Source organism: Amblyomma americanum, chromosome 4 (genome assembly GCF_052857255.1).
Source record: "Amblyomma americanum isolate KBUSLIRL-KWMA chromosome 4, ASM5285725v1, whole genome shotgun sequence".
NCBI lineage: Eukaryota > Metazoa > Arthropoda > Arachnida > Ixodida > Ixodidae > Amblyomma > Amblyomma americanum.
This window is the reverse complement of record NC_135500.1, coordinates 96,179,090-96,194,125: the sequence shown is the minus strand read 5'-3', so window position 1 is coordinate 96,194,125 and position 15,036 is coordinate 96,179,090. Positions and strand designations below refer to the sequence as shown.

General features: G+C 46.0%; 1 protein-coding gene across 3 annotated transcripts in view; it reads left to right on the top strand.

Moving 5' to 3' along the window:
* Positions 1–14,732, top strand: part of LOC144128140 (flavin-containing monooxygenase 5-like) — an 86,209-nt gene extending 71,477 nt beyond the window's left edge. For all 3 annotated transcript variants that reach the window (XM_077661240.1, XM_077661239.1, XM_077661238.1), the window contains 4 exons: positions 7,355–7,736; positions 9,898–10,164; positions 10,533–10,910; positions 13,219–14,732. In XM_077661240.1, coding sequence (XP_077517366.1) covers positions 7,355–7,736; positions 9,898–10,164; positions 10,533–10,910; positions 13,219–13,548 — 1,357 coding nt within the window. In that variant the 3' untranslated portion in view covers positions 13,549–14,732. The remainder of the gene's footprint in view (positions 1–7,354; positions 7,737–9,897; positions 10,165–10,532; positions 10,911–13,218) is intronic.
* Positions 14,733–15,036: the final 304 nt, after the last annotated feature.

Here is a 15,036-nt window from a genome sequence, read left to right as displayed (position 1 = left end):
GGTTCGATAAGCACAAACTTTATCAAAAGGCTTAGAGTGCAAGAAAAAGACCAGTTTAAGACCTCTGTCTCTTAAAACTGCGCCTGATTTCAGTGACTTTTGCTTACCACGCATAGGCAGCCCTCAAGTAATGTATGTCATTGCATTTAGAGGTAAAATGCAAATATCATCAGCAAACACTTGAGCGCGCATTAGCAACTTGCTGGCAGTATGTGTACCCTTCAACCGACGTTAAGCAGTGTCCAGCAGGTCAGCTGCGGGTGTACTGTCACAGTTCATTTCCTGTCGGGGAAGCTGGAGGGGGGGGGGGGGGGGGGACTACGCGTGCCATTCTCGTCCTATTGGCCCGGAGGCGAAGCACTGCGGCTCGTGCAAAGAGCTCTTTTCAAGTGTCGCCGATACGGCACGCAACGAGTGCGTCGATTTCACTGCGGCTTCCAGATAAAGCCTGAGCGCTTGCAGATAACCAGGAGGAGCCAAATGAGTCGGGTCGGAAGAGACGTGGTAGAGGGAAGCTGCATCTGTGTTGCGAAGAAATATAGTCCAGGAGAGGTTCGCTCACGCTGATTCTGGTAGTATTTATGGACATAAAGTTACGTTGAGCGCTCCACCCCGCTGCTTTACACAATGAAACGGGACGCCGCTCTGCTAATGTCCATAGCGGTGATTCCACACCAAGCGTTTTCTCGAGAATGATGGATTCCGTTCAGAAATACGTCACAGGCCCAGACTTAAAGATTACAATTACCTGCTTATATCTTTTTTTCTTCTGAAAAATACTTTCGCGTCTTCGCCATCTTCACGGCACTTTTATTTTTCTATATAACAGGTAGAGGGCGGAGTGAAAAACATTTGTACAAGTATTTTTGATAGCTGAATGCTTTTAGTGGCGATTGTAGAAGGTCAGAGGTTCCCAGAGTTTGTCGGAAAACAGTACATCTTAAATTCGCTGATAACACGGAAAATATAGAACTCACGAAAGCGCATTAAAATGGCATTTTAAAATTGTTTTGTTGAAAAAGCTCTAAAGTGGAGAGGCAAATTTTTTTTACATTGGCTTATAGTGCATGGAACAGGAACTTTAAAAACATTTCTGATCGAAAGTAATCAACACGGTAACGAGGAAGAATTTTAAATCAATGCAATTTTAGCAATAAGGTCGTTCTTGAGCAGCAGAAAACTTCCCTTGGTGTTTCGAGAAAAAATACACAATAAATGCCGTTACAAAGCTTTGGCTCCACCCAATGAATGAAGAAAGTGTCGAAGGGTATTCGTTTTGAACACGAGAACTATATATTTTTTTAAAATTCGGCAACTCTGCCCCACACAGAGCACGCCTGTCCTGAAGTTTTTTGCACAGATCCGTGCGGCACGTAGGAAGCGCGCTGCCAACGTTGTCAAGCGTCACGTGCGTTGCCACACTCCATCCTTCTCAAGGATTTGTAGGCACCAGCGATTTTCAAAAGCATGAAACTAGATAACTTTGCTATAAGCTTACCTATTACTCTGGTAACAAAGCAGACAGGTCAACGATTTCGTGTACCATACCTGTACAGGAGAATCTTGAACGGTTAAAGTGACTAAAGGAGATGGGGCATAATTTGCTAAATTATCTCCGATTTTGATCGGGCCTACATTCTGTTTGTTGGGGACAAAACGTTCCGTGCTGCCAATCTGTTCAGCGCAGATATGTCACGGATAACTGGTTATAATTCATGCTTTCGTTTGAGCAGTCATGGTCGAAAGCATGAAGCTCTTAAAACAGTTAATAAATTTTTTTCTGTAGCGCACCGAAACAATCTGCTGTAGTAAGATACACTTTTCCTCTCTAAATATAAGGAAACTCACAACATTTTATGAGTGGACCTGTCTGTTTGTGGCTGAGAAAAGTGGAACGCTTCAAACGTTTAACAACGCTAACACAGGGGAAGGCTGGTTGATCATATTTGGAAACATATACGCTACTTAGGAACACAAGGGGACAAAATGACATACGACACAAGACACAAGTGCGAACTTACGACTGTTTTTTTCATAACAAAGAGGCGTGTATACACACATAGATGCCTGTTCGATTAAAAATAAGTGGTTTTAAGTTTGCGTTGGTGCTGTGGATCGTATGCCCTTTTGCCCCTTGTGTTCCTAAGTACACGCATACGTTTAAAAGTTCCTTAACCGTTGAAGTTTGTTGCTATCACTGCAGTGCCCACAACCTCCTGGTGTAATAACAGGCGCTTTTCTATTTAAAGATAACTGATAGAAATTTATATTTTAAACCTGTCCTCTCATGCTTGAAAGCAAGAGCGTTCGATAACATCACTGTTGCGCATCGTAACCAGATGCTGCGCTAAAGGACGCTTTTGCTTTTTCATAAAGGAACGAGCATTTTCCTTCTACGTTCACCCTTATCACTCAGTTCTCTCGAGCAGGCCGCCACTCGCATCGCCCACTCGAGTGAAAGTTTGCATTAGTTTGTTTTCTTTCCTTTTTATGAGACGTCAGATTGCAAGCGGCCTTGAGTTATCTGTTCCACTTATCCGTCTGCTTCTGCTGTTTGCACAGCCACGGCCGTGGGCTGAGCAAGCGTCGTATTTCATCACAACTGAACATTTTTGTGTTCGTTTCTTTATCTCCTTGCCACTGCGCGACGCCAAGAGGAGCGCCTACCATGTGCCAAACCTGTTGTTGGGAGATCTCAAGTGCTTGGCAGGCACGTCACAGCGCAGGTACTGGCATTTACGCGGCAAATTTCACGCATGCACCTTCCCTGGCAGAAACCATGTAGCGTGGATGAAGACCACGTTCAAGCACCTTGCGCGCCGTTTCTTTTCGCAAGCAGTATGTGTCACGGAGCCGCATACACTCGAGACGTGCTGCTTGAACAAACGCACAGAGTTTATTCAGCAGACTAGTTTCGCAAACCCAAACGTACTCGCCTCAAAAGACGTGCTCTTGTGATGGCCTTGGCGAGTGACCAGCCACCCGGGCGCGTCATACCATTCAATCCCTTCGTTCCCGAACGCGAGCGACTGCCCGGGAATTTGTGCGTGCTCTTCAAACGGCACATAAAGGTATACACTGTTCGTATTCGTCTGGCTGCAGTTTTGACAGATTATATGCCCCCAATTGTACACCTGCTCCCCATTTTCGTTGCGTGTATGTCTGTTTATTCAGCATGCAACCCTTTGACTGCTCGTATCTCTAAGCACCACGAGGTGGCAAATCAATTGGTCTTCGCGTATGGATTCAATAATTAAGCTCTCAAGCATAGCGAACATGTTAACTGCATTCCTCAATGCCTGGGTGCTGATCTAGGCAGGTAAGAAATTCAGTCTTTTCGTGATTTCATTATTCCGAAAATTGTTGTGTATATATATCGTGCTGCACGTCACTCGTATTTATATAGAGCTATTCACACAACAAGCTTATTGTAGTAATACATAGTGTTAGTTTGACTCCCGACTCTCCATTTCTGATACGCATATCAGAAATGCATCATATATATATATATATATATATATATATATATATATATATATATATATATATATATATATATATATATATATATATATATATATATATAACAGGCAAGGTAGAGGAAATGAGGGACTCGTTTTTGACATACTTATGAAGGGAGCCAACAGTCACCGAAACCAAGGTGCATAGGGGAATATTTTTCTTTTTTAATTTTTAATGTGTGGTGCTAATCAGTGGGATGATAATACTTAGATTAATCTGCCACCTAAAGAAGATTAGTTATAAAGCAGCAGAAGAAACAACCATTCCGCCGGTGGGAACCGAACCCACGACCTCCGAATATCGCGTCCGGTGCTCTTACCAACTGAGCTACGGCGACGGCTGTCCAATCTGCTGCTCTCGTGGGTATTTATGTTTATTGAACACTCTCAAGGTTCGCTTACATCCAACACACACACACACACACACACACACACACACACACACACACACACACACACACACACACACACACACACACACACACACACACACACACACACACACACACACACACACACACACACACACACACACACACACACACACACACACACACACACACACACACACACACACACACACACACACACACACACACACACACACACACACACACACACACACACACACACACACACACACACACACACACACACACACACACACACACACACACACACACACACACACACACACACACACACATATATATATATATATATATGCAAAGTACCCCTAAGGGCCCTTAGTTCGAGGGTATTACATAGGAGGGGGAGGTACAGGCATGTAATCAAAAGGGAACAAACAAACCACACTTTCAAGAAACTACAACAATACACATAAAAGCGTATGAGTCTGCAAGAAAAATACAAAACACAAAATAAAACATTGAAGCGTAAAGAGGAAAAACAAAAACATGAACAGAGCAGCAGACCGTAACGTTAATATAAGTTACACAATGTCTCACAAACAACGGCATGAAAATAAAAAAAGAATCTTCAATAAACAAAATACAGGACAGAAACCTAATGCACTAGTAAGTTAACAATGTACCCAAAAAATTTAAGCAGAGGTAGTGGCAGCCAATAGATTATAAAATTTATCCGCATCAGTGACGGTAGCAACATGTGAAGGCAGAGCGTTCCAGTCAGTTATAGTACGTGGTATGAATGAATGTGCATAGTTAGGTGTACGATATGACAACCGCTTAATTTTAAACGGATGGTCGCGGCGGTCAAAAGTGGAAGAAGGCAAAGAAAAAAAAGTCATTATGAAGCGGTGACTGATGATACAGTTTATGAAAAAGTTATAAACGTGCAAATTTTAGGATGGATACATAGATCCTGAAGATCAGCGCGTTTCTTCAAGGCTCTGATGCTGGTATGACGCGAATAACTAGAGAAGATAAAACGAACTGCGCGATTCTGCAAAGATGCGATGTTATTTATTAAGTATGCATAGTGAGGGTCCCAAATAGCCGAAGCATATTCAATTTTAGGTCGAATAAGAGTGGTGTAAGCACATAATCGGAGGTGGGAGGGAGCATGCTTTAAGTTATGTTTTAAGAGACCTAAAGACCGATTAGAGGATGCAAGAATAAGATTAATATGGTGGTTTCATGTTAGGTCTGGAAGAACGAGAAGACTAAGGTATTTATACGTGGTCACCAACTCAACTAGAGTGTTATTTAAAGAATACGCTGTTTGAAATCTAGATATTTGGTTAGTAAAAGACATAAATTTTGCTTTAGAAAGGTTAAGTTGCATGAGCCAAGTAGAGCACCATGCTGTTACTTTGTCGAGGTCGGATTGAAGGGCTAGGCGATCTTCGTTAGTATAAATTTTGTGATAAATCACACAATCGTCAGCGAGAACACTGATTCGGGAACAAACTGAGTTAGGTAAATCATTAATAAATATCAAGAAAAGCAAGGGTCCAAGCACGCTTCTTTGTGGAACGCCGGTGTGAACTTGGCTTAGACGAATTATGGTTATTGACAGTGTTAAACTGTGGTAAACCTGACAGTGGTAAACCTTATTGACAGTGTTAACTCACAGTGGTAATCCTGGAAAAGGGGAAATCTTGAACTCATGCAATAACAAGAGGGTGAATATTAATAAGTGTTAATTTGGTTAATAACCGGTTGTGAGGTACCCTGTCAAACGCTTTAGAAAAATCAAGAAATGTGGAGTCAACTTGAATACAAGCATCAACAGATGAATGAAGATCTTCGATGAAACCAGCAAGTTTCGTTTTGCACGAGTACCCTTTACAGAAGCCGTGTTAGTATTTAAAGATGATGTGTTGTTCTAAAGGGTTAAATACCTGCGAATGAATCACGTGTTCAGTGAGTTTACAAATCGTGCTAGTTAATGAAATTGGTCGATAATTTAGTGCTAAAGAACGATCACCGGACTTGAAAATGGTCGCGACCTTAGCTATTCGCCAGTCACGTGGAACCAAAGCAGATGAGACTGCGAAATAACAGCGGACAAGATGCGATAGATACCTTCAGATGAATTCTTGAGTATTTTGTTATTAAGACCAAGGTGATCAGACACTGATGTAGGTTTAAGTTTCTTTAGTAAAGATAAGATTTCAGTTTCACTAATAATTATTTCGGACATTGAGGTATTAGAATTATTCGTAGTAGAGGGGCTAAATAAACCTCTTCTCGGATAAAGACTGATGTGAACGCATTGTGCGCATTCAGTCACAGGAACGCTGCCTTCCTCGGCATTTGTTAGAGTTATATCAGGATGATTCGAAGGGTTGATCGTCTGCCAGAACTTCCGAGGGTTATTCTTTAACATTGATATAACATTATTCAAAATATTCATGTTTTTTTTTAATTTCTTTTGCTTTAACATTTTCTGCACCCCAATTTCCTTCCGCACGCAGGCTGGCATGTCAGCGATTTTTATACGCTGGCTAAAATTTCTGCTTTTCATTGAAGGGTTTCTCCCACTTTCTCTCTCTATAGATGAAGCTTAAGCTCATTCCAGGTAACGACAGAGATAGTGGTATCTTTGTGGCGTTCTAGCTCCCACCTCCAGGAGGCCATTTAACAGACTAAATCGGAGCTCGCCACCGCAGGGGGCACGTTCTAAACACGGGCATTCCACAGCTTACACGTAAAATATGCTCAACCACATATGGTACATATGCCTTCAATCTGCTGTCGTTGCAGAAATAGTCCGGTTGTTCGGCATCTTCTGCGCCGAAGAAGTGTCCACAACAGCTCTGCGCGCCCAGCTTATGCCCAGTGTGAACTTGCGTACATCTATAGTCCGGTACAACTTTATAACGAAGCGGCTTTTCCTAATCAAATGGCCCCCCTTCCAGCCAATGGCGTCAGCCGATTATCATGAACCCGCTAGCATGACAATGCAGGGAGTGGCAGAAGAAAGAGTGTCTCCTCCCTGAATTTTCACAGCGCTCCCTGCATTTTTGGGTTAGCAGCCTCATGAGAATTGACCGGCGCCATTGGCTGGAAGAGGGTCATTTGATCCATGGGGAAAAGCTGCTTCGTTCTTGAGTTGTATCCGACTATAGTGGATGCGCACTCCGCGCTTGTTGTCAAAACTGTTGCGACGAGATGCTGAAATGTTTCAGTTCAGCTAATGCCTTGAGGATCTTACAAAACACTAAAAACAGGCGACGCGGACGCCAGAAGCAGACGACACATACACTTGAGTTCGTGTCTTCTTGTTCCCGTCCCAACGAGTGCGCAAGATTTTCAAGTTACGGTGTCACATCGCTAGCTTGCTTTCAAACATCTTTACTCAGATATGGTGCGTAATCTTATGTCACATTTATTGTGTCATTGCAGGCGGTACAGCAAACACTTCGACTTAAGCTCGCACATCCGGTTCAACCACGTCGTCGAGTCCGTGCAGAGAACGCCGTCCGAAGACATAGAGCAGGATGGTGCCAGGGGCGGCAGTAAGCACCAGTGGACAGTGTCCGGCCGCGACATGGCCACGGGGAAGGAGTTCTCTCTGGTGGCGGACGCCGTGGTGGTGTGCAGCGGCCACCACGCGGTGCCCAAGTGGCCCGATGTGCCGGGGCTGCGGGACGCCTTCAAGGGCCGCGTGGTGCACGCCCACGAGTACCGCAGGGCGTCGGCATACGAGGACCGCCGCGTCCTGGTGATCGGCATGGGAAACTCCGGCGGGGACATCGCCGTCGAGCTGAGCTACGTCTGCTCGCAGGTGGGAAGGCACCAAGCATGCCTACTGGGGTATGTAAGGGAAAGTGTTTTATACCCCTGTCACACGGGCACTTGTAAGGCCTTAGAAATTAAGGTCCTTTGCCCCAAAGGCGCGTGACGCGCATCTACACGGCAAAGCGTCGAGACCTTTGCGATAAAGTTCCGTAGCAATAAAGGCGGCCGTCAGCGGCCTTAAAGTTGCTTAAAGGAGCAACCGAGATGGCAGCACCAGCTAGCGAGCTCTAAGAATAAAAAATTGACGCAATTTTTAGTTTTGAAACCGTAAAGAATATCTAATTTATCTTATTCAGTGGTTAATTTTGCGTTACAGTGCACTTAACCGTAGAGGAGGCTATGACTAAAGACATCCACACTGCTAAGAAAGGACTTGAACGCTTTTAAGCAGCCGCATCGACACACACGTGCTTGCGCATCTCGCTTTGCTGTTTTTTCTTCGTTTGCTCTTTGTTGAGTACGTGTTTTGAGTTTGCTTGTGTGCACAAAGACACAAGCAACAAAGCACGCTTCTCGAACACAACGAGGAGCCGAACGGAAAAGTGCGCCTACCGTGGTCGGACCGAGAACGATGAAAAAAAAAGAAACTTTATTTCAAAATATCCGTTTCTCACCGTTAGAACGCTCGTTTGTTATCGTGATAGCTACGTTTTTTTTTACATAAACGAATGCACTCTTAGCTGAAGTGCTACCGTCTGCTTTAATTTCATAATGTTACTAGCGCCGCTTCACACACAGCGGTGACTTTTGGCATTCACGGAGGCCGCGTTCTAGCTCCTTTGGATTTGCCGTGTAGCAACGTCGCTGCTCGTTTTCGGTTTTCCTCCTTTAGTGCAATAAGACAACTTTACGGCAAAGGCCGAGAAGAAGTCCCGTGTGACAGGGGTATTAGTCTGTAGGGACTCCGGGATCGGGAGGGCAGAGGGGGGGGGGGGGGGTGGCACCCAGACATCTCTCCAGCGGAGGCAGCGCCCCCTCCCCCCGGCCTCTTACCCTAAATGTTTGCACTTATGTCGGATTTATTGTTAAGCGCTCCGATGGTAGAATGCCAATAGCGCACAACAGGCTGACTGATTGTATTTGCTTCTTTGCCTAAAGTTGAAACTTAGCTCTTAGTTCATGAGAAAAGGCTTACTGTGAGCACTTCGAGAATAAGCTAACAATGTGCCTAGCTATAGCAGACAGGAATAACGCCGTCAACACCTTTCGCCTATCATTTTTGATGTTTAATTCGTTCGTTATATGTGGTCATAATGGCGTTCTAATGGAAATTTTTCTAGCCTTGGAGGAATAATTTCGCAACTTCTTTGCCTCCGGCTGTACCACTGCGTAGACACACTTGTTAAAAAAATCCAACGAATTGAATAACAAGCACACAGCCCTGAAGGCAGGCGGCTTGTGTTCAGCAATAACTTATAATGACATGTGCAGGGTTCAACCTTCACCGGTGTTTACCAAAAAGACTTCTAAAAGCCTGATGACTTGTTGAAATAGTCACCTAACTGGGCACAGATTTGATACTTTGATATCATGAGACGCTTCTCTAAAAGGATTTATTTAGCTCTCAAAGTCGCCTTTTGGAAAAGTTATGGAAGATATAAGAGACTTCTTCCTGATCAAAGTGGCAACCAGCAGATGCACGATGAACGTCGAAGATAACCATACGTGAGAGTGGTTTTAGTTAAAATGCAATGTATTACTCTTCCTTCCTGTTCCAGAGGCTCCGATGTATTGCTAATAGGCTACACGGATTGATATAATATATTTGGGGATTGAAGATATTGAAATAATTAAAAAATAAATATTTGGCAAGAATTTTTCGCCGCAGTGCCGCTGAACCATGTCTCGAGAGGAAGGCATCTTGCGATACTGCAAGCACTGCAGTTAAATGAGTCGCATTGCGGACTTTCTTGTCCATGCCTTTCTTCGCCATTTTTATTCTCTTTTTTCCTTGAAACCTAACGTGGTTAGGAGGCACCGGAAATAACGTGCATCTTTGTCAATGCACACTGAACAGCGTTCTAAATGCCAGAATGTTATATCCAGTGCTAAAGGACGTTAGCCAAAGAGAAAGAAATGATTTTGGGCACGTCGGGGATGCTGGCGAGCCGATGCATGTCATAATAAAGGGATGTACATCAACCCAGGTCTATTTGAGTACCCGTCGGGGGACATGGGTGGCACCTCGGTTGGCTCCGGGCGGCCTACCCATGGACGTGACCATGTGCACACGAGCTCTGAACACGGCACGCTCGTTGCTGCCGTTCGACCTTGGGGCTCGGGCCTTCGAGAGGGTGCTCAACGGGCACTTCGATCACAAGATGTACGGCTTGCGGCCCGCACACCACGCTGTCGACCAGCAGCCCTTCGTCAACGACGTCCTGCCCTCCCGGATACTTACAGGAACGGTGCAGGTAACGCACAATGGTTTGAGGGCTAGTTTCAATTCCTGATGCTTACCTGAAGCTTTTCAGTAGTTAATGTCACTAGCTAGGACACAAGCCCGAGGAGAGAAGAGCATGACCAATCATAGGTTGACTGTTTCGATAAACCAATCAATTTGTCAATCAGTAAAACTAGTCAGTGAATTATCTAACCTTTTAATGAATGATTAAGGCGTCCAGCTGACTATTAGATGCATGGAAGTAACCAGGCGATCAAAACGAGCAATTCAACAGTCGCCTGGTACCATAATTATTCAAAAGGTCTATCAGTTCAGCCAATCTGCAGACGGCCGTTTGGTCACTAGTGCTTCCCGCAACCCTTTTTACCTACCACGCAGATTCGTGGAGGCGTGTCTCGTTTCGGCCCAGACTACGTGGAGTTCCGCGACGGCTCCCGGGCTGTCATCGACGACGTCATCGTGGCGACGGGCTACATCAAACACTACCCGTTCCTGCCGCCCGAGGTGGCGCCCAGCGTGAAAGAGGAACGCGTGGAGCTGTACAAGTTCATCTTCCCCGTGGGAGACCCCAGCGTGGCATTCGTGGGTCTGGTGGACCCCATCGGTGGCTTCTGGCCCGTGGCCGAAATGCAGGCGCGCTACGTGGCTCGCGTCCTGGCCGGCAGGCTGCCCCTGCCGGACGTCGAAAGGCAGAGGAAAGAAGCGTCACGCAGGGCGTCCTCGCAGCCCATCGACAGCGACCGCTACGCTGCCCAGGTACGCGCGCAAGGTTGGCGCTCAGGACGATGCTGTGAAGCGTATACCCGTGAGCGACAGGGCTGCGCGCGGAAGTTGCAATCGTATTACACCGTTGTTAAGTGGAATTCTTGTGTATTACGGTAAAAAACTCCACAAGAGTGCTACTTAAGAAATGGAATTACAGTAAAAGGGAGTACAGTTGCTGCCTATCGGATAAATCACCGCTTTAAAAAATGTTTCCCCCAGTTTATACGTGAAAGACAATCATTTACCGCCTTCAATAAGTCTGATCGGCAGGTTATTATAGGCGATGCTGTCGGAAAGGCCGTTCCGTGGTTTAACTGCACGGGGAAAGAAGGAAGAAGGAAGAGAAAACGTGGCCGTATGGGTACGAGGTTCACTCCTTGTCCATGAGTGCGTTTGTATCTGCAATGCACCCTGGCCAATCCCCTGCCGTGGGTGTGTGCCATTAAGCCTGATGACATCATCATCGTCGTCAGGAAGCTTGATGAACTAGCGAATGTGGGCAAGTCCGATGAGATATGCGAGCTGCTGGTACGATGTAGACTACGCAGCCGAGGTGTGTTTTAAATGAAAAAAAAATGTGTGAATCTAGCTTGTTTAGGATGATCTCAAGAAGACGCACTGCTCTATCGCCAAGTCTTGTCGTTTCGTGCGGGGGGGGGGGGGGGGGCGGAGGGTGTACCGGCGGCTGCACGACACTCTTCGCCACCGTACGGCGATTCGACAGGAACGTCGCTTCATGCGGTTACCGCTCTGTGCCTGTTGGCACACCAGTCGAGTGAAAAAAAAAATCGCCTGCCACCCAGGCCTTTGTGTTCTCCCTGTAGCGTACTATTGAGCGTAGTTCCCGAAGCACCTATGCTTTCGAGACTTGAGATAAGCTGCAGCCACCGGTCGCTGCCGTCCATGCTCCTGCACAGAACGACGCTAACGCGATGCTTGCTGCGCTTTACACCAGTGCAGTGCAGGCGCCACCTTCAAAGTCATACATTTTTGACGGCCGGATCTGGTAAACGGTTTGTTCTGCACTGTACGATAGTGACCTGCCTTTGTTACTGCCTTCTCGGTTCGCCCCATACTTTCTCATAGCTGGAAAGCATGGGGAGGCACACTTCGCTCACGGATCCTGTAAGAACGGTGAAGTATTGGACCACGGGGCCGGTTGTGCGGCCACTCGCGTTGGTTGTATCTGAGACTCAGTGTGCCATTCCCCTGATACGTATTTTGACGGTAGCGCTGCCCTAGTTCGCAATAACTGAATGTTCGCTGTAACTGCGGGCTTTGTAAGACGGCTCGAATGTATATGGTGTATATATCATGCAACTAGTTTCGACAAAGTTATGCTTGTTTCTTAAAACTACGCCGCTATTCACAACTGCAGCCACGGATAAATACGGAGGAATAAAGAAAAAAGAAAAAACAGCCTCCAACGACATCAGCAGCTATGCTCATAAGATAATGTGCTGGTATTTTTATTCAGTTTCCTTCTTTATAAACGTCGTTTTAAAAGAAACAGGTTTACTCGAGAAACTCTAATGTTTTTGCCCATTGCTTTGCTAGATTTTCGATACACCTCAGCCACTTTCTTACTCCTGAGAAGATGGCTGAGGTCTTTATTTGATTGGTTGGGAGCTTCGAGATGCTTGCCCAGTCAAGGATTGCCTGTAAGGTTACCCAGTCATCTTTAAAGCTTTTACTATAACCGTTTCTAAAGTTTCTTCCCTCTGTACGAACTAACGTTTGGCCCCTCTCTACACCACCGATGTTTTTTCACATTTCTGAAAAATTCTGCAGAGATCTTTCTCTATACCTCGACCTTGGCCCATGATGGGCTCAGTTGCGTATGTGCCATTAAACCCAACACAACACATATGGCGCAAGGGCATCTGCGGCCAAAGAGCGCTATGGCACTAGGTATTTCCTTCTACTCAAGGTGGGGTCAAAGACCCATTTCCCAAACATTTCGCCTTGAATAAGCCGAGCACTAGGCTATGGGAAGCTTGTACCCATTGTATCACCGGTGGGTAACTGGCGGCACTGGGGATCGAAACCCGCATCTTACACATTTGAGGCGGATATGGTCAGCTACTAGGCCACCATAAGCGTCATTACTGTTTTAACAAATTTTCTTAATCTGTTCACATCGGACAGTGTGCCATAGGTGATCTGTGACTGCTTCTTAGACGCGCTGAAACCGCCGAGATGCATCAAATATGATGGCCTGTTCGAAAGGAATATCCTCTGTCCTTGTAGTTTGTTAATGTCTCAGCGTTGACACGATGCCCTGGAACTTCCTCCGCAGGTCCACTGGATCGCATACATGGACGAACTGGCGGGCCTTATTGGAGTGAAGCCGAACCTGAGCCGGATGGCTGTCACCGACCCTTCCCTGTACCGGCGCTGCGTCTTCGGGCCGTGCTTGTCGTACCAGTTCCGGCTAGAGGGCCCTCACTCGTGGGAGGGCGCTCGCGACGCCATACTGGACTTCCCCAACCGAATAGCCTCCGTGCTGACGCCTCTCACGGCACCCGAAGACAGTCGTCTGCGCAGGGCCACTGCGGGGACTATTGATGTGGTGGCCACGTGCACCGTCATGATAATGCTGGCGTACCTGCTGTCGCTGGCGCTATGAGAGACGACACGTCCTTTGCTGTTGAGCATGCGGTGTTACTGCTTACTATTCCTTCACACGCTGAGCAGTGAGTTTCATTTGGACCAGAAAAACTTGGCCATACGAAAAGGGACCACCGTGAATGCATGTGAGCAAGAATGTGTTTTTAGTCAAGGCCTGATAAAGTCCTCACCTCCTTGCCGCAGTCGTTCCACTGGTAGAGCCGTCAGCAATGTCGGCGGGATGAATACTTTAGATAAAACGTCGTTGAGTGCACACAAAAATGTCAAGTCGTATACACCCTTCACAGGTCCTAACACACCGACCTACATATTGCTGGGACACTGGTAACGTGGCGTGCGACCCTCATGTCCTTTGCTTTGAACGGAAATTGAGGCGGCAGCTCTGGAGTTGTAGAGTTTATCGACACTTTTGCAGAGCTTGTACAATTTCGCTTGGGAAAGCCGACAAGCTAGCAAAACATGCGTGCCGCATACCTGCAATTACGAAGAATCTGCAGGATAACCTGCTAAACGCAGGCCGGCTGCTGGCGCAAGGTAAATTCGGTGTTTCTTCATTCACGCGACGTTCGCTTCAAAGCAACAAATGGCGTTTTGGACAAGCACATAGCAGTGTGTATTAAATTCGCAAATTTTAATGCACACGTTGTTTCACTGTGAAGTTGGCCTGTTTCTTACGAGCCAAGTCGCATCCGGCATCATCTCTGACGACGAACATGGAGTATTCTACCAAGCCTCGCAGCACACACAGTCGTCGTCGGTTTCATCTTTACATTCCATTGTAAACGTTCGAGTGTACGTATGAAGGTCGACGTATGAAGGTCAGTACGGCAGTTGAAATGGTGACAACATTACGATTGTTTTACAAAGTGCTCAAATGGTTTCATTACTGTTTGGTTTCTTTCTGAGAGCTTTCGGGCGATTATATAAGATTGCGTGCTTTTTCAGCAAAACAAATATGAGCATTACATTTTAAAAACATTAACGGCACTTTAGTGTATGGTAACGATGGAAGCTTCATAAATTACATCGACATTGTGCCGTCAATGACGGGAGATGACCCACCAGTTTTAATTTCAACATCAAGACCAACAGTAGCCCCACAAGTCGTTGCTATCTCATGAAACGTATCAAAAGGCCTGCTTGTTCGGAAATTCCCGAAACAAATGCAGTCAGTGTCTATGACTCGTGGCTCTTCCTTTTTACAATTACCGCTGGCACTACAGTGCCCACTGTACACCCGAGCGGCTGTGCAGTCATTGTGCAGCTCAGATAGACTGTGCTTGGAAAGGAATAAAATCGTTCACGTTTTTTAAGTGCATGGATGGCTCAAAATATATAGATTTATAGATATATGTATATAGACTGTCCTCCCTGAATGCTCTCAAATCGCGTGGTGCCAAACACAGGAACACTACAGTACTATGCGTCGATGCTGTCGCTTTAATGCCGAGGAAAGCCACCTTGCAGATATATTGATATCGGAGCC